General features: G+C 36.1%; 1 protein-coding gene across 1 annotated transcript; it reads left to right on the forward strand.

Moving 5' to 3' along the window:
* The first annotated feature begins 11555 nt into the window (after window positions 1-11555).
* Window positions 11556-12056, forward strand: LOC102729172 (NADH dehydrogenase [ubiquinone] iron-sulfur protein 5). Its single transcript, XM_006727163.2, has one exon. It carries the CDS (start codon window positions 11605-11607, stop codon window positions 11923-11925), a length of 321 nt encoding a protein of 106 aa, XP_006727226.1. The 5' UTR covers window positions 11556-11604; the 3' UTR covers window positions 11926-12056.
* Window positions 12057-21531: the final 9475 nt, after the last annotated feature.

The raw sequence follows: 21531 nt of genomic DNA on the forward strand, positions 1-21531 counted from the left end.
ATGGAATATTATGCAGCCATCAAAAGGAATGTGATCTTGCCATTTGCAACAATGTGGATGGAACTGGAGGGTGTTATGTTGAGCGAAATAAGTCAATCAGAGAAAGACATGTATCATATGACCTCACTGATATGAGGAATTCTTTATCTCAGCAAACAAACTTAGGGTTGCTGGAATGGTGGGGGGTGGGAGGGATGGGGTGGCTGGGTGATAGACATTGGGGAGGGTATGTGCTATGATGAGTGCTATGAATTGTGCAAGACTGTTGAATCGCAGATCTGTACCTCTGAAACAAATAATACAATATATGTTAAAAAAAAAAAAGGAGAAGAAGCAGATAGCAGGAGGGGAAGAATGAAGGGGGGGAAATCGGCGGGGAGATGAACCATGAGGGATGATGGACTCTGAAAACAAACTAAGGGTTCTAGAGGGGAGGGGGGTGGGAGGCTGGGTTAGCCTGGTGATGGGTATTAAAGAAGGCACGTTTTGCATGGAGCACTGGTTGTTATACACAAACAATGAATCATGGAACACTACATCAAAAACTAATGATGTAATGTATGGTGATTAACATAACAATAAAAAAATTTAAAAAAAACTTTCTCAGTGGAAATTCAGACTTTCTATGCACTAAAGACTGTCACAACATTCCCATTCTTCCCTTTTTAACCAGAGTGTTTATTGTGGTTTTCCTGTCAAACTATCACTGTTTGATGATTGAAGTTTGGTTGTGTAGAGCAGATAACTTTTTAGTTCACAGGGCTTTGGATCAAAAAATCACACTTGAGGGCCTAATGTATTTAATGAGATCTTGGTGTCAGAATCCGATGGGGCTTACAAGGTCCTAAAATGAGGGTGAGCGCTATCTTGGAATGGGAGGGTTATGAATAAATAATTGTAGCCAATAGAGAAAACTATGGTAAATTGAACTAATAGCCCCAATTTTTTGTTTTTTTTGTTTGTTTGTTTGATTTTTTTACCCCTTGCCCCTACAAGCTTGACATTACCTCAGGAAGGAGGAGTTGGTTGGGTGTACTTCCTGGCCCCTCGACTTTGGACTTGGTTCTGTGATTTGCTTGGGCAAACTAAATGTGGTGGGAGTGATTCCAAGCCTAGGTCTTAAAATAATTTGAACTTAAAGAAACTTTTCCCCCTTGTCCTTATGTGCTTCTGCCATCACTAATATTACTGCAGTTCCTGCAGTCTGGGCTCTAAAACAGACCACACACAGCTAGATTTGGACCTTGGACTGTGAAGGAGGTTTACTTCAGTCAAGCTTGGGTCAACCAACTCCTAACCCCCCTTAGATAAAGGGCTCTCCTGCTAACCTGTGAGAAATAAATACTTCTTTCATGTGTTTCACTGCAAAAGGTGTTTTGTGGAATAGTTAAGTCATTCAGAATTATATTATATTAATTAACATACCATAATTTTGTGTTAACCCAATGATGGACACTGAGGTTATTTCTGGTTTGGGCAGTTATTAGGTTATTGATCCTCAACTCCAAACATGATTCTATTCCCTCCTTTGAGATTCTGGACTAGAACTTCTGCAAATCATATCTCTTTTGTGAGCTGATTCATGGTTAGGTTACATTAATCTGGGGTGTTCTAGAGAGATCATGAAGCTAGAGGAAAAGAAATGGTCTTGCTTCTTCCTATTTGCCTCCTGTTGCTTCTGTCTGCTTCCTTTGAGAATCATTCCAGCAAACATCTTCATGTCAGCAATAGGAGTTCCTACTTGTAGCAATATTTTGATCTGCTTTGTAGTTTCACCCCAATTCACAAAATCTTATTCTATCCCCTCAGAGACACCAGCACTGGATATCTGGTGACCCTTACCCAGAGGTCTAGATCCAAGCCCACCACTTCTTTCTCAGAGATCTTGGCTACTTTTTAGCTCTACAGCCTTAGGGCTGTTAGCTGCATCCTACAGTTTCTACCTTTGGGAAAACTTTCTGTTTTCTTTCTGCCTTTTCTGATATATCATTAACAAATTCATATCTATTAACATTTTTTAATGTTTAATTCTCTCTCTCCTTACTGAATCTTCACCATTTTTTGAAGATTGTTAGGAATATTTTCGAGCATCACCATCAATGCACCTATGTAAGAATTTCTTTAGCATATACTCTAACCATGGAATTGGATCATAACCTATTCACATGTTTAATGATTAGGCAATTCCCACTCTATCTAGAATGTGGTTATGTTAATTTATACACACAACAGTAGTAAGTATGTTAGAGTTCCCAGTACTCAACATTCCGATGCACCCAGGTAATCTGACATCTTCTTCCTTCTAATCATTATGAAATTATATTTCATTGTCATTTTAGTATGCATTCTTTAGATTACTAATGAGTTTTCACATCTTTATATATGCACAAAGCCATTTAATGTTGTTGTAGTGGTACAGGAAATTAAGTGATGGATACAGTCATAGGAATTGCATCTGTGTTCCAATCACCTTACCCCCAAGTTCAGAACTGCAATAGAAGCATCATTATAAAGGATGAGTAGTTTTCATATTTTCACACAATGCAGCAAATGTAGTTTCAACGCTACTATAAAAAGGGAAAGTAGGGGGGACACCTGGGTGGCTCAGTTGGTTAAGTGTCTGCGTTCAGCTCAGGTCATGATCCCAGGGTCCTGGAATCATAGGAAAAAAGTGAAGTAATTGTAGAAAAGAAGACTCTAACATGGATAGAGCAAAAATTTAAAAGACAACCCCACCCACTTTCCTCAAATGTACAAGTACAAAGGGACCTATTAAAGGCAGGGGATAAACTGCCTGATGACAATTTTAAAGAACTCCTCATTTTAACCCCATAGGCAGTATCTCCAGAGCCAATACCTCATGGAAGTTTGAGGCAATTGTCTTGCTCTTGTCTGTTTTAAAGAAGTATGTGCCTCTCTATCCAATATTTTTAAAGAAAACATGTATGCCTCAGAGTGCATATGACCACTATTAAAGGATATTTGGAAATGGGTTAGCAGTGAAATTAAGTTCCACAAGTAGAGGTAATATAATCAGAATCATGATATCAATACTTCTCCATCTAGTTTTCTCTACATGATTAGATTTTGTCCTAATCTTACAAAGGTAAAACACTTTCTCTATTCATTTTTTTTTATTTTTTATTTTTTTTAAGATTTTATTTATTTGACAGAGAAAGACACAGCGAGAGAGGGAACACAAGCAGGGGGAGTGGAAGAGGGAGAAGCAGGCCACCCGCCAAGCAGAGAGCCCAATGTGGGGCTCGATCCCAGGACCCTGGGACCATGACCCGAGCCGAAGGCAGATGCTCAATGACTGAGCCACCCAGGCACCCCAACACTTTCTCTATTCAAATCAGTGTACCATGGGCATTAATTGCATAGAGACATTGTCAGCTCATGTGTATACCAGCACACATGAAATCTCCAAATACATGCATGCTCTCTATCCATGCAATACTCTTTGAAATCAAAGTATAAGGCATGAGAATATGGTCTGTATGTGCCTGAGACAAGGGTTTTTCAAGCAGAAAACTCAGTTATTGTTTTTAACACAATTTTTAAAAGTGTATTAGAAACAAAATTCACAGTCTTTGGAGATTTATTGCACATTCAGACACCAACATTTCGGTAAACTAGTTACAAATCTTCTTTGAGATGATAGCCATGTCTTAGGAACTAAGAAACATTCATTTTTGAAGCAAGTGATTAAGCTACCTAGCAGAGATTTTAACTTCACAGTGACAAGAAAAGTTACAATGAAAAAGAAAAATATTGCTAGCTATGAAGCCTGAGTATTAAAAAGGTAAAAACAAATCAAACACTTGCTATTGTGATAAGGAGCTTGTAATTATGACGTGGCTTCTCAATTTCCAGGCTTATAATGTGTAAATGATGTTAATGTTGAGGCAGTAAAAATAGATTTCAAGAGTGACTTGACCTCAGAAACACAGCAATATCATATTTTTCATTGTTTTGGATTGACAGTTTGGATCCAGGTATCCTCTATGTAGCATGTCCTCTTGTGTCCTTTTCTTTCCAACTCATACCTTTGGGAAGCTCACCTGTATCACATTTATCCTATGGTTTACCATGATTATCTTCTCTCACTGACAAACAGATGTGACAATAGCTCCTTTGTTCTGGGGAAACCTATAATAAAAGTGTGCAGTTGGGCAGAAACTGTCAGAGCAGCTTATATCAAAATCAGTAATCCTTTTATTAACACAAATGACATCCAACTACACTTCCATTTGTAGTGTGAGTGCTGGATGGTCTCAGGAATTTCCATTGCTCTCTTCTGACAGACCTAAGACATCCTCTCAAGCAGTAGCTTTGGAATTTTGCCCTCATTAGAAATCCAACCAAAAATTCAGTGTGCTTCTGACCAATTATGTTTCATGGATTTTAAGTCAACCTAATGTTAAATGCGGGATAAAAAGTATATTTGTTTTTTGGTTTTTTTCCTCATGATCAGATTAACTATATGATGATCACATTTGATTTTGATTTCCTTTTTACAAACTAAAATGTGCCCAAAGTAGCTTATTATCTTTTTTTATATTTCTGTTGGATCCAAGTTGTTAAGAGGCCTTCAGAGGCAGAGGAGGAAGGTGACCCTAAGCTTGCCTACTCCCTTGAACAGAGCTAGATAAATATCAAATGATGCTGAACACCCAAGAAATCAATTGGAGATCTTAGAGAACAATGCTGCTCCTCTGCAAGCAGAAAAAAATGACTTGTGGAAGGTAGGAGCTACAGAGAGTTGATTTGGGGGAGAGAAGAGCCATGGACGCTATGGAGGGGAGAGAGCCCTGATCTTGGAGAGAGGAGTGAAAGAGAATGAGAGAAAGAGAGTGAAAGAGTGAAAAAAAAAAAGAGTGAAATCACATGCAGGGTACTGCACAAGAAGACTTTTCCCCAAAATCATTAACTGGGACAAAGGAGAGTGTTTATATACTACCAGTTGTTTTTTGTTGTTTTTTGTTTGTTTGTTTTTCTTATAAACAGTGGAGGACAGGGTCTGAAGTTTCAGACCACTGCCACTACCAGGGTCATGCCTGGTGAGTTGAGTGGTGTTCTGGTGGGGAAGCAGGGTGGAGTCCCAGGAACTGACAGTGTGGTCTGAGGATACCCTGGGTTGCACAGGAAGAGGTGGTTTCCCTGCTTGGAGTGCATTTGGGAAAGGTGATATGGCTTCTCTGCAAGCAAAAGACCCTGTGGGCACTGTTGAGTTGCCCTGTTCACCAGAGTGGGAGCAAAGACACCGGCTAAGGGTAGCAAACCCTGGCACTAGCTGTGTGTTGTGATTTACCAAATTCTGAACCCCTGTACTGTTTTGTGACTGTTTTCTGGGACAAGTCTGCACCAACCACAGTGCAGTGAGATCCTCCCCCAGAGGATCAGCATGGTCCACCCTGTGGGGATCTCTGACTTGTGGGGTTTTGAAACTCAGCCATGCCTGAGATAAAACACAGGAGTGCTGTGCCACCTGGAAGATGGAGCGCTCCAAAAAAGGCAGGGTGAAGGCGGGGATCTGATGGAAGTTGGGGACACAGGAAGGGCAGTTGTTCGCTTGTCTGTTGGGCCTTCCTGAAGAGTGGTGGGCTTGACCTCCCCTTCCAGCTCACCCATCAGCAGTGACTAACCTCAATGAGACAAAAACAGTGCCCCTAAATGGACACCAGAGCTGCTTAGACCAAGGCCTGCCCCACTGCGTACTGGAGGGTGCATTTCCACTAGGCAAGTCCACTTGAGAATCAACACAGCAGGACCCTCCCCAAGAAGGCCTCTCCTGCACCAAGTCTACTGATCACAGAGTGCTGAAAAGTTTCAGGTCTAGGGAAAACAGGATCTAGCTTCCTTTGGGTTTTTTTATTTGTTTGGTTTTTTGTTTTTGTTTTTTGGAAGCAGAAAGAACAGTTTATTTTATTTCATTTTTTAATTTTATTTTTTAAAATTATTTTTAATTTTTTTTTTAAAGATTTTATTTATTTGACAGAGAGAGACACAGCGAGAGAGGGAACACAAGCAGGCGGAGTGGGAGAGGGAGAAGCAGGCTCCCGGACGAGCAGAGAGCCCGATGTGGGGCTCGATCCCAAGACCCTGGGATCATGACCTGAGCGGAAGGCAGACACTCAACGACTGAGCCACCCAGGTGCCCCTATTTTTAATTTTTTATCTTTTTTTTTTTTCTATCAGTCTTCCCCTAACAAGCACACCAAAACACACCTAGGATCCAGCTTCCTTGATTGATTGATTGATTGATTTTTATTTTATTATTTTATATTTTTGATCTTCAAAATGACAAGATGGAAGAATTCACCCCAAAAGAAAGAACTAGAAGAAATGATGGCCAGGGATTAATTAATACATATATAAGTATGATGTCTGAACTAGAATTTAAAACAACAATTATAAGGATACTAGCTGGGCTTGAAAAAAGCATAAAAGACACTAGAGCATCTCTTACTGTAGGGATAAGAGAACTAAAATCTAGTCAGACTGATTTGAAGTCTTAGCTTCAGAAATCAGAAAACAAAAAGAAATAAAAGGTATCCAAATCGGCAAAGAAGTCAAACTTTCACAATTTGAAAATGACATGATACTTTAGAAAACCTGAAAGACTCCACCAAAAAATTGCTAGAACTAATACATGAATTCTGCATAGTTAAAGGTTATAAACTCAACCTACAGAAATCTGTGGCATTTCTATACATCAATATCAAAGCAACAGAAAAAGAAACCAAGGAATTGATGTCATTTGCAATTGCACCAAAACCCATAAGATACCTAGAAAGAAATCTAACCAGAGGTAAAAGATCTATACTCTGAAAACTATAGAACACTTATGAAAGAAATTGAAGAAGACACAAAGAAATGGAAAAGCATTCCATGCTCATGGGTTGGAAAAACAAACATGGTTAAAATGTCTATACTACCCAAAGGAATCTACACGTGTAATGCAATCCTTATCAAATACCATCAGCATTTTTCACAGAGCTACAACAAACAATCCTAAAGTTTGTATGGAATCACAAAAGATCTCAAATAGCCAAAGCCAAACCAAAAAAAAAAAACCAAAATTGGAGCATCATGATTCCAATTTCAAGCTATATTACAAAGCTGTAGTCATCAAGGCAGTATGGTACTGGCACAAAAACAGACCCATGATTCAATGGAATAGAATAGAAAACCCAGAAATGGACCCACAACACTATGGCCAACTCATCTTCAACAAAGCAGGAAAGAATATCCAATGGGGAAATGACAGTCTCTTCAACCAACTGGACAGATGTTGGGAAAATGGGAAAACAACATGCCAAAAAATGAAACTAGACCACGTCCTTACACCATATACAAAAATAAATTCAAAAAGGATGAAAGACCCAAACATGGGATAAGAAAACATCAAAATCCTAGAGGAGAACACAGGCAACACCCTCTTTGACCATGGCCATAGTAACTTCCTACTAGACACATTGTCAGAGGCAACAGAAACAAAAGCAAAAATGAACTGTCGGGACTTGATCAATCTAAAGAGCTTTTGCACAGCAAAGGAAACAATCAACACAACCAAAAGGCAACCTAAATAATGGGAGAAGATATTTGCAAATGACTTATCTATAAAGGACTAGTATCTAAAATCTAGGATGAACTTACCAAACTCAACACCCAAAAAACAAATAACCCAGTTAAGAAATGGGCAGAAGCCATGAATAGGCATTTTTCCAAAGAAGACATCCAGATGATCAACAGATACATGAAAAGATGCTCAACATTACTCATCATCATGGAAATACAAATCAAAACCATGATGAGACGCCACCTTACACGTGTCAGAATGGCTAAAATTAATAACAGAAGAAAGAACAGGTGCTGGTGAGCATGAGGAGAAAGGGAACACTCTTACACTGTTGCTGGGAATGCAAACTGGTGCAGCCACTCTGGAAAACAGTATGGAGGTTCCTAAAAAAGTTAAAAATAGAACTACCCTAAGATCCAGCAATGGTACTACTAGATAATTACCCAAAGGATAATATATAGTATATTGCTATATGGGAATATTACTTGACCATCAAAAATAATGAAATCTTATCATTTGCAGTGATGTGGATGGAGCTGGATGGAGAGTATTATGCTAAGCGAAATAAGTCAGTCAGAGAAAGACAAATACCATATGATTTCACTCATACATGGAATTTAAGAAACAAAACAGATGAACATATGGGAAGGGAGATAAAAAGAATAATAACAACAACAAGAAAACAGAGAGAGGGAAAACAAGGTATAAGAGACTCTTACTTAACATTAGAGAAGAAACTGAGGGTTGATGGATGGAGGTGAGGGAGAGGGGGGATGTGCTAGATGGGTGATGGATATTTTGGAGGGCACTTGTAATGAGCACTGGGTATGTTATATAAGTGATGAATCACTGAATTGTACTCCTGAAAGACATATTGCACTGTCTATTAACTACCTGGAATTTAAATAAAAATGTAAAGAAAAAAAAAAGAGAGAGAGAGCTTCAGAACTTTAACTGAGAAAGAAGAACTGACATACAATATAATTAAATTAGCTGATCAGAGCACCTGGCTGGCTCAGTAGGCACAACATGCAACTCTTGATCTTGAGATTGTGAGTTCAAGGCCCATATTGGGATTAGAGATTACTTTAAAAAATTAGCTGATTATTACACTTCTGGGTCTAATTGATATAAATGTACAACAGAAAAATTATAAATTTAATGCAAATATGACAGTTTTGTCATATGGCCACAGATACTCTGTGTGTAGAAAACAAAGTCTTATGTATCTACACCTCTAGAATTTGTGTAATGTCTATAAGCATATGCATATACGGTCTATAGGTGTGTACACAGTGACTTTTTCTCCTATATATACTGTTTATATTTTGTAAAGTACTTCTATACATTTAGTATCTTATCCTCTGAATAATCTTGTGAAGTAGGTATGCTGTATCCTAATATTCACTTTATAGATGAATAGACAGAGCTCCAATTAATTTCAGGAACTTTTATGAAATGTCTCAACCCAAGTCCATTCCTCCTCTTCTTTGTGTACATCTCTAAAATATCATGATCTTTCTTAAAGATAGTATTTATCTGCAACAATTTCTCCCCTAGCCAAAGAAAGATAATGTGCAAAAATTGACACACTGTATGTCATTTATACTTCCCTAAAAAAAAATAAGGGCTAAAACAATTATTTATATAATAGAGAGAGAAAGTATGCTTAACAAGAGAGATCTGCTCTAATTAGATGTTGAGATTATTTTAATAGAAGAGAATGCATTTCCAAGTAATTTCCCATCTGATTTAGAACTATTTGAAGACAAGGGAGTGGGGATGTTGCATATTTCAGTACTTTTTGTACTTCCATTAGTTAGAGTTCAGATAAATATAGCTTTTTAGGTTATTAGCCATCTTCAGGATTGTTTTCATTATATATCATACTTAATATAATTTACTGTAATTGCTTATCAATATCTGGATTCACTATTTTTATTTTATATATTTTTTAAAGATTTTATTTATTTGACAGAGAGAGCACAAGCAGGGGGAGCAGCAGAGGGAGAGGCAGAAGCAGGCTCGCCGCTGAGCAGGGAGCCCGATGAGGGGCTCGATCCCAGGACCCTGGGATCATGACCTGAGCCGAAGGCAGATGCTTAACAACTGAGCCACCCAGGTGCCCCTGGATTCACTATCTTTTAGATGAAATATGTGAAATATTATAAAATTCTCGTATGAATTGAGGCTATTTCATTTTAATAACATATAGCAATAATAAACAATCTGATTATAATTAATCAAATATTTTAATAAAAACCATTGCTATCTAAATGATCAATGAGCTTTTAGGAGAATACACAATTATTATAAGACTAGTATTTTTATTCACAGTACTTTTCCCATCAAGTATTATTCTTTGCCAATTCATTCTTTAGTTTCTACCATATGGACATACAATTAAAATTGAAATATTATTGTATGAAAAATTTTCTAAAAAAATCACATTTTTCTATGTTTTATTTTTTGCATTAAAATAATAAGATTTTAAAATTTGCTTAAATTCATAATAATTTAAATTATTTTCAAGTAAAGCATAAAAAAGTAATCATTCTGGTATAAAGTGTATATATCATGACCAAAAAGAACCCAGATTCACACATTTTTAATTTGTCTTATGTTCTGATAATTTACTGACCAATTTACTGCAAGAGAAGTTTGGATTAACAAGAATAGTGTATAGTTGTAAATGGTACTGATTTAAAAAATTTTGTTTGAGTTCACAGAGATAATGGATAATACAAAATATTATATTCTGCATATTTGAAGCCATTCTTGAGGTTCAATTCTACTCTATAGTATAATACCAAAGATATAGCCTTCTTGTGAATAGCTCATTTAGTTATGGATTTTATAAAAGTAATTTATTATATACAAAATATATTGAAACCTCCTCAAATCCATTGCCCAAATAGTTCAAAATTAGATAAGAAATTACTTCCAAAATACACTGTCTTTGGTTAAAATACTAAAGCAGTATTTAAAAACTTCTTTTATCCTTTAGCTCATAGAAATTTTTTAGATAAAAGTGACCCACATAAATTTGGGCTCTCGACATGGTGTGATATCCTTAATCACATAGCTGTCAGTTAAAGTCATAATTGCAAGGGCAGAAAAGCCATGATTTTCAAAGGAAGGTCCTGGTGGAACCAAGATTAGGGATCCTGATACAATTACCATCAAAACCAATTCAACCCTTTCATCATTAGAGGGAAAAGAGAAAGAGGAAGGGAGGGAAGAACAAAATGTTATATGTAGTATTCTTTATCTGAACTTTCATTTGGGAAAAATAATGACTATATGAGCTGAGAAATTAACTAGAACCTTTATTTCATCAAAGCTTGTCATACATGGTGGTACAACCTTTATGCAATGTTTTCCACATTTACTTCGTTACCAACAATTGCATAAACAAAGGTGGATAAAGAGCTGTGCTATCTATAGAGCAAATTCTCTTTTTGACCTGTCATGGTGTTCTTTTCTTTTCTTTTTTCTTTTCTTTCCTATTTCTTTTATTATGTTATGTTAATTACCATACATTACATCGTTAGTTTTTGTTGTAGTGTTCCATGATTCATTGTTTGTGTATAACACCAAGTGTTCCATTCAATACGTGCCCTCTTAAATACCCATCACCAGGCTAACCCATCACCCCAACCCCCTCCCCTCTAGAACCCTCAGTTTGTTTCTCAGAGTCCATAGTCTCTCATGGTTTGTCTCCCCCTCCGATTCTTCATTTTTCCCTTCCTACTATCTTCTTTTTTTTTTTTTTTAAACATATAATGTATTATTTGTTTCAGAGGTACAGGTCTGTGATTCAACAGTCTTACACAATTCACAGCGCTCACCATAGCACATACCCTCCCCAATGTCTCTCACCCAGCCACCCCATCCCTCCCACCCCCCACCAATCCAGCAAACCCTCAGTTTGTTTCCTGAGATTAAGAATTCCTCATATCAGAGATCATCCAGTAGCAGCGGCCAGCAAGGGTACAAGGGCACCACGGCGCGACGCCATGCCTTTCTTTGATGTGCAGAAAAGGCTGGGCCTTAACTTAGATCATTGGATGACAATCCAAAGTGCTGAGCAGCCTCACAAGATTCCAGGTCGATGCCATGCTTTTGAAAAAGAATGGATAGAATGTGCTCATGGAATCGGTGGTACCCGTGCAGAGAAAGAGTGCAAGATAGAATTTGATGATTTCGTAGAATGTCTGCTTCGGCAGAAAACGATGAAACGTCTGAGTGACATCAGGAGGCAGCGAGATAAACTAATAAAGGAAGGGAAGTACACACCTCCACCTCACCACTTGGGCAAGGAGGATCCTAGGCCTTGAGCAGAGCTGCTGCTGATGGCTGGAGGCTGATTTGCATGTTCTCTGTTCTCCACTGGAAAGTTCATTTACTGATAACCTCTTTGTGAAAGTGTCTAAAAATAAAGGATTGCTCCATCCTAAAAAAAAAAAAATAATAATAATTCCTCATATCAGTGAGATCATATGATGCTTGTCTTTCTCTGATTGATGTATTTCTCTTAGCATAATACCCTCTAGTTCCATCCACGTCGTTGCAAATCTGCCATGGTTTTCTGATTCTTACTCATCTATATTCTGCATTGTTTAGTCTTAAAATGACTTTAATGATTATAAAAACAGTATGATAAAATTTTGCTTATTTTGTTGATGACAGGGAAAAATAAACAGGACAAATTTTAAAAAATTGTTACTATTATTAAATCGTCGCTATTTACTCAGTTGTGTTATAATTATGGTAAGTTGTTTCTTAACAACTTATAAGTTTACTTAAGGTTTTGCAAATATCAGTTGGGATTTTTTTTTTTTCTTTAGTAGGTTATAACAGTAATCAAATCTGATTAAGAATGGGGGAAAAAAAAGCTCTTTAAAGCTACCTGAAATTTTATAGACTCGATTGTTATAATTAGACACAGGACAAAAAAAGGATAAAAACGAGGATCAAAAATATACAGTTATTCAGGTACCAGTGCTAGCATGAAAAAAAAATGTAATGTTTTATTCCACCCTTGCTTCATTATGTTCAAAATTCAAAACCTCCAGAAAGAGAGTTTAATTAGCTTAATCTAGGCTTTACCTTTACTCCTCCGAGGAGCCAGAGATCAAGAACCCCAAATGCTTTCAACAGCTTGACTGCCTACCTTTTATACTATTTCACAAAGCCAGTTGTGTAGCTGAAGGTGTGATTTTTAAATTTTTATTGTTATTGTTATTGTGAATATAGGCAATACAAATTAAATATTCTGTGTATCTTCAACTATACTTAAAATGCTACATTTTTGTAATATATGGTTTCAAAGGTATTGCCCACGTAAAAGTGAGAAACTGAACTTTGTGCAAAAAACAGGGCACTTGTAAGAAGGGAGGACATATAGTAACATACTTAGTTTTCCTATCGGTTTTGTTTTATAATGTTATTGTGTTAACAAATTTTAGCATTGCTCTGTTTTATTAAATATTTTTCAGAATCATGGTATTAATGATTTTATACTGGTACATTACCTGCTGTTCTACATTGCCCCTGCTTTGTTTGCTTGCTGGTTTTAAAAGCACCCTGCATGCCTTGTTGGAAATTAAAAACCTGAAAAGGAGAATTGCATATATCTTTCTCTTTGTCCCAAGTTAGACAACCCTTCATTTATATTATTATTGGAATTGGGATGTATCATTAAGTTGATATATAACTCACATCCATTTGATTGTAGTTACAATTATCTCCTAATCAATGACATAGTAGAACTGATAAAATACAATCTGAAACGATTGGGCTATATAGCTATTTAGGTCATTTCTAAACTGAAAATGAGGAGCTGGATGGACTAATTCACTTAAAGAATGTTAGCAATATGAAGGCTAGAAAATAGCTCTATTCAAAAAATCAAAACACAGATTTATTTTGTTCTTTTGGTGTCTAAGGAAGTAAAATGTTTTTGACCCTAATAGATGCTTATTTAAAACATGAGAGGATTTCTGCTTCTGGATAATAGGGTGCACATACTTTCCTTATATCTCCCTCTAATTATATATAAAATAAGCATAACATTGTATATTATATATTATGTAATTACATATATTATTATATATAAAATAAACATAAGATTCTGAATGGTGGAGAGATGGTGGCAAATCAGCCATGGACCTTGTTATCCAAGGAACAACATAGCAGTAAGTTCATAAGTTCACTGGTTTTCTTTTTGCATCATATATTGCAGACTTGGAGAAGTCAGCAAATTCTGTACCAAAGATGGGAGCTCTCAAAAAAGCTCCCCTAAAATTCTGCTATTTCTGGTCAAAGGACCATGTAAAGGCAGTCTAGCTGGACAAAAAAACCTGTAGTGAAAAACCTCTCTACTCCAAACAAACATCACAAAAGACTATGAGTCAAACCCCACCCACATTCACAAAGCCCAAATGGGGAGCTTGTATTTCCATGCTTGCTAAGCTAAAACAAAGCACTCCAAGTCAGATCCAAGGGTGGTATCAGAACAGGCAGATTTGGGACCCGGGGCCTTCATCCCCACCAGGCATTAATAATGCCACATCTTGTGATGTCTGTAGAGATTGGTAGAGAGCCTGGATTTCCACCCTAACCTGAAGCAGAGAGACACTCTGCCCCCTCTGCTGGAGTGGTATCAGCTCTGTCCCAGTTAATAATAAGGATCAACACCATTGACCAGCCGTTAAGAGATTACTAACCCCCTTCCGTGGTGTCACTGGAGGCCACATTAAGAGCAATAATGAGGTATTCATGTCCCTCCCAGTCCCAATGGTATCATTGGAGGTGTATGGGGAGCCAGAATGGCCACTCCCATCCAGTAATAATAATGATTATTCCTCACTGTGTATCAAAGAGGCAAAGGGAGGAAACTGAAACTCTACTACAGGGATCAGTTCAGAGGAGACCACCTGAAGCAGAAGGTTTAAATAAGGTCCAGTCTCATAGCATAATATCTTAAATGTCCAAATTTCAATAAAAAGTCATTAATCAACAAAAAACAATTGATGGTTGCTAAAGGCAGGGGTGGGGGCTCGGGAAAATGGGTGAAAGGGGTCAAAAGGTACAAACTTCCAGTTATAAAATAAATAAATTGTGGTGATGTAATGTACAGTATGGTGACGATAGTTAATAATATTGTAGAGTATACTTGAAAGTTGCCAAGAGAGTAAACCCTGAAAGTTAACTCTGTACAATGATGGATGGTAACTACACTTATTGTGGTGATCATTGTACAATGTACAAGTACCAAATTATTTTATGAAGTTATTGTTACCCTAATACCAAGCCATAAAAAGATAGCTCCAAAAATTATAGAGCATTATCTTTCATGTATATAGATGGAAAATCATTAACAAAATATTAGTAAATAAAATTTAGAAATATATAAAAAGAAATATACACTGTGACCAAATGGAGTTTATTCCAAGGTTGCAAGGTGTTTCAATAATAAAAATCAATCAATATAAGCTATCATAATAATGGAATAAAGAAGAAAAATTATATTGTTAGATCAGCTAGCACCGAAGAAAGTTCACCAATTATCATAAAACTTTAAGAAAAATAGGAATACAAGGGAAATTCCTTGATTTCATAGGAAAATCTACAAAAAAACAAGAGCTAATATTATACTTAATGTTAAAAGACTGAATGTTTTCTCCTATAATTGAAAATAAGGCAAGAATGTTCTATTACCACTCATTTAATATGGTGCTGGAAGTTATATCTGGTGCATGAAGGCAAGAAAGGAAATAAAAGGCATAAATATGGGAGAAGTAGAAATAATATTGTCCCCATTTTAGCTGGCATGACTGTCTACATGGGAAATCTCAAGGAATCCAGAAAAAATACCTATGACTAATAAGAGAGTTTAGTAAGATTACAAGATATAAAATGGCTATAAAGGTATCATCTGTACTTCTGTTTACTAGCAATGAATATAAAAATTAAAAATATAATATCATTTACCATCACTCAAAAAATAAAATACTTGTGTAAATCTAACAAAACATATATAGGACATGTATATTGCAAACTACACAGCATTATAGAAATCAAAGAAAGTGTAGATAAATGGAGAATCATGCTAGATTCTTGGACTGAAAGACTCAAGATAGCAAAGATGTCAATTTTCCAAAAGTGATATAGAGATTTAACATTATTTCCATCAAAATTCCATCAATATTTATATTACATTTTAAGTTTACAATTATAATTTAAATATTTAATTATTATATAATTATAATTTAATTAAATATAATATAGAATAATAATTTCAATATATAATTTTAAAATAAGCTTAATACATATAAGCTTATTTATATATAAGCTTGATTTTATATATATATGTAAAATTATTTTAAAATTTAAAATTTATATGGAAATGCAAATGAATGAGAACAGGTAAGCCAGTTTTGAAAAAAAAAGTCTAAATTAAAAAATGGTAACAATAGTAAATGCTGATGAGGTTGCAGACAAACTAGGTCACTCATACATTGCTGCTTGGAATATAAAATTACACCGCCACCCTGTAAAATAGTTTGTGAGTTTCTTTCTTTTTTTTTTTATAAGATTTTAAATATTTTAAACAACTATAGTACAACCAGGATAATAATATCCATACACTCAAGATGAAGAATGATTCCATCACCACAAGAATCTTTCATAATACCCTTTTATAGACATGCCCACTTCCCTGCCTGCCCCTATCATCTCCTTAGCCTCTGGCAACCTCTAATTTGTTCCCCATTTCCATGAGAGAGACACAGCAAGAGAGGGAACACAAGCAGGGGCAGTGGGAGAGGGAGAAGCAGGCTTCCCGCTGAGCAGGGAGCCCGACGCAGGGCTCGATCCCAGGATCCTGGGATCATGACCTGAGCCGAAGGCAGACGCTTAAGGACTGAGACACCCAGGAGCCCCAGTTTGTGAGTTTCTTAAACAAACTTACCATACAACTTGCCATAATTGAGGAATTTCACTCATGGGCATTAGTCACAAAAACTGAAAACTTACATTCACTCAGAAGACCTGTACAAAGATGTTTATAGCAGCCTTATTTGTAATAGCCCAGACCTGGAACGGCGAACGGCATCCTTCAATGGGTGAATAGTTAGTAAACGAACTGTGGCGCATCCAGATCATTGGTTACTACTCAGCAATGCAAAGAAATGAACTATTGATAAAATCAGTGACTCAATCTCCTGTCTATTATGCTGAGAGAAAAAACCCAAACCCAACAGATAATGGACTTCATGGTTGTAATTACTATACCATTCGTGAAAGGACAAAATCAAGGAAATGGGGAACAAATTAGAGGTTGCCAGAGGCTAAGGAGATGATAGGGGCAGGAAGGGAAATGGGCACGTCTATAAAAGGGTATTATGAAAGATTCTTCTGGTGATGGAATCATTCTTCACCTTGAGTGAATGGATATTATTATCCTGGTTGTTGTACTATAGTTGTTTAAAAAATTACTGTTGAAAAAAGCCTAGGGCGCCTGGGTGGCTCAGTTGGTTAAGCGACTGCCTTCGGCTCAGGTCATGATCCTGGAGTCCCGGGATCGAGTCCCATATCGGGCTCCTTGCTCAGGAGGGGGTCTGCTTCTCCCTCTGACCCTCCCCCCCTCTCATGTGCTCTCTCTCTCTCTCATTCTCTCTCAAATAAATAAATAAAATCTTTAAAAAAAAAAAGAAAAAGAAAAAAGCCTAGTAAAGTGTACACACCACCTCTTTGTGTGATTTCTTACAACTGCATGTGAATCTACAATTATCTCAAAATAAAAAGCCCGATAAAACAAAACAAAACATGGTGAGAGTATTATTTCTTTACTAAAAGAGAGAACCAGGTTTCATCTCTACCTAAAGAATATTCTTCAAAGTAAGCAGCTCTGAGGAAGTATAGGCGTAGTCCTGTCAGGAGCTTGATGAGGGTGCTGAGAGAAATACCGAGTCAAATAAAATGTGTAGATTTTCTAGAGACAAGCAAACATCCTGGGCAGCCACATATAAAAAGGATAAAAGTAGTCATAGAAGATTAGGACAACTTTAGAGCATAAAATGGTACCAGAATTGTTTCAGATCTGTCCCTTAATAGAAATTTTTATTTCTAGTATCAAATTTTTGTCTTGTTTTGTTCTGTTTTTAACATTTAAACCAGACAAGGTTGAAACATGTTTATAATATTAGAGACTTGGTTTTCATAAACTGGTTAAGGAAGCAACATTTGATTAAATGTTAATTGAAATAAAAACTAGAATTCTTCTTTTTTTTTAATTTCCCTCTTCCTAACCATGTGTCGTCTGTTCTCTGTTTCTTTTCTCTTTATTTTCTGTAACATTCTTTAAAAAAAAAAATTTAATAATGCAAATGTGTACCAAGGGAAAAGGGAAATAGTTCTACTCTTAAAGGAGTATTTAAGATTTAGATTGCATTACACTCTCTCAACACTGGAAAAAGCCAGATGTGTGGGTCATGTGTTAGAAAAGTAAAATCCTAAGGAGAACATTGTCTGAGTTAGCTATATATTCAGTCAAATTTCAAACTGGTATTTCTGTATGCCTGTATTAAGCATTATGCCCCCCTGCCTGACATCAAATGTGGCTTACAAGTTTCTCTCTCTCTCTCTCTTTTTACTTACTATTTCATTCCTTCCTTTTCTCCTTTCTCTGCCCCAGCATTTTTAAACATATATATATATATATATATATATATATATATGAGTTCATTGTACATGAATCATACCCTCTATATAGTTCTTAAGACTGGTTCGATGTTTCAGTAAAACAAATAATATTAAATTTTAGGTTTGCATCTCTAGTGGTCTGGCATAATGAAAACATTGTGCCATTATTTATTGGATTAATTTCCCTGTAGGCTGAAGATAGAGATTGTTAGAGCAGAAATTCAAAAAGAAATAAACAACTTTTAAAACAATATCAGGAGCAAGAACATATATAAATTCTAAATCCTAAATCCTTTTATGCCCCTGCTCTCCACTCTATTAAACCAAAGAGTCAGGCCTGGTGAACTAGAGCAGAGACTGCTCCATTCCATTGGCACTTCAATTTTTCTCTCCATTTGTCCACTGAGCTCTTTACTCTGGGTGATTCCCTATTGAATTTAGATAATAAAATTCATTATTTTAATGACTCTTTAGTCAATACACTTAAACATTTATTTTCTTCTCCCATATTAAAACAATATATGCATTATAAAATATTCACATAAACATAAAATTAAAAAAATAATGTAATAGACAAGAAAAATATTACTAAAATCTTTCTATTTTTGATAATTCTATGCTTCCCAACTGGACAAGTAAAAATATACACGTAGGGTATGGTCCAGCAATAAAGATCACGGGGCTATATTTATATTTAAAATAATTTGGATATGGGCGCCTGGGTGGCTCACTTGGTTAAGCGACTGCCTTTGGCTCGGGTCGTTATCCTGGAGTCCGGGGATTGAGTCCCACATCGGGCTCCCTGCTCAGCAGGGAGTCTGCTTCTCCCTCTGACCCTTCCCCCCTCTCATGTTTTCTCTCTCTCAAATTTAAAAAAAAAATACTTTAAAAAAATAAATAAAATAATTTGGATAATTCACTTTTTGGCTGACATCATGTCAGAGCTGATTAGGTAAGACAATTATAATTTTCAATTATTTTTATATTATGCTTCGATCTAATGTTAGTTGTAGCACTTTTGATTTAGGTTCTTTTGGAAAAAAAAGCTTTAGATCATTTATCTGTTTATGAGTCTTAATTTAGTAATCTAAATATACTTTATATTGGACACACATGAATTTCTAACTGATGTGATTTACGATGAGAAATGAAAAAAGAAACCTGACACCAACTCTCTGTAGAACTTCCTGTTTCTCAACGTTTTACTTCATATTTACTCTTCTTGACCAGCATAGATTAGAGACAACCAGTAATATGTGAGAATTCACCTTTTCTTACATCTCTAACAATTCCCAAAATACCCAGACATTTTGAATCATATGAATATGATGGATATGGGCTTGTGTCTTAATAGTGTGCTTACCTAATTACCAATTAAATCAAGTTACTTTTCATGTTTACTGGCAGGCTCTTCAGCTTAATCTAGCTCTTCACTGAGTAGAAGATCAAGGTCACATAATCTTATAAACATGAAGGTGGTCAAACCCCAATCTCTATTCTTGAGCCTGTTTCTTGGGCTATCATGGTGTCAGCTCAAGACTGCTATTCTTGTTTGTTTTTGAGTTCCCTCAGTATCTGGTAGCTCCTTGAAGAACTCTTCTTTCATCAGTTCTGATTTGGTTAGCTTTTTTGTCTTCATTTATTGTGCCAGGAACTATGTCCTTTCTACTTTCTCACAGGACACTGAGAAAACCATATTCAAAAGCATGATTACATAGCACTGCTTCTCATCTTGTTGATTTCTTGTTGATGTCTCTGTTCTCTGTGTCTTCCACCAGACTCTATGCTACTTTAAGTTACAGTCACTGTCTTTTAGGTGTTTATAATTTTAGTGACCTAGTGATACACACATTATTAAAGAAATTAGCTATAAAAAGAGATTGCAATATTTACACACATGTTATTTGGTATAGTTAATGGTGCTTCTGTTTCTGACTATACAAATATTATTCACAGGACACTCCACAAAACATCCAATTGTTTTAATTATTTTCTATTCATTCCCTTGTTAAGAGAGGGATTTCCACCCTAGGTTATGAGGATTGCCCGACCCAAGACACATAACACTGGGCAGATGAGATTGACAGCAGATTATTAGTCATATATACTCACACTCAGGGAAAGAGGACATTGTATGTTACACGGAGCCCTATAGGGTTGTACATGGGAACAGAATAAGCCAGGGGCTGTGGGAGGTGCCAGGCTTTGTAGTGTCAAAAGGGTGGTGTGCTCTGTTTTCTCATGGAAGGATGTAATTAGCTTGTCTGAATAATTTCATCAGCTTTCAGAGAACTAAAGCCTACTACTCATGGATGAGCAGGAATTATATCTGGCCCCTTAGATAACAAGAGTTGTTTGACTAGGGGACCTTATCAGTGGAAACAGAGTGGGTAGGCCTGCTTGCAGTTAGGTCATTTGAGGCCATCCCGTTCTTACTAAATGTCAAGGCCCACATAATGTTGACCTTCATTTAAAGCCTTATACCACATGAATCTAGACATATAAACTGAGTTTATTCTCATTAATATTATCTTCATGCTGAGATTAACAGATTATTGGCTCCTAGTATTGGTTAAATTTTCAGTGACCACAAACTAGAAATATTATATAGAATTTTATTGAAATTTTTCTCCTAGAGAGGGAATTTATTCTCACACATTAAAGTCATTCATAAACGTTTTCTTGTTTTTAGTTAATCTTTACAAATCTGAATAAAGCACTCTTGAGTGTACAGAAAACTGCTCTCTGACAGCTGTTGAAAGCTGCCTATCAAGGTGAAGAATATACACAAGCTAAAAAAAAATCCCAGATGCATATTAGTTATCAAACTAACTCTATACAAGTTCTGAAGGAGAAGTTCCCAATATTCACAACCGTTCTCTGAACACCATTCAGTGAATAAAAGTACCTGCATCTCTAGGGGAATTGAATATAAATAAAAGATTTATGCCATTTTTAGTGTACAATAGAGACAGAGTAGAAAGAAAAGTTTGCATAATTCAAATTTGGATGATACAATGAATAGTCAGAGGAACACAGTAAGAAGTCTACATACTTGTAAATTGATAAAACAATGTCATAACAATAAATAGGTATTGGAAATACATGAATAAAATCCAGAGGGAATAGTAATGAAACATTTAGTTCATTTTTATTTTTGTCATACTCAGAAGACAAGTACTATTCAGACTAAATTGATTGCTATTTTGATGGATTAAATCTTACAAGTTAACCAA

Source organism: Leptonychotes weddellii, chromosome 2 (genome assembly GCF_054177405.1).
Source record: "Leptonychotes weddellii isolate Sample4059 chromosome 2, ASM5417740v2, whole genome shotgun sequence".
Classification (NCBI taxonomy): domain Eukaryota; kingdom Metazoa; phylum Chordata; class Mammalia; order Carnivora; family Phocidae; genus Leptonychotes; species Leptonychotes weddellii.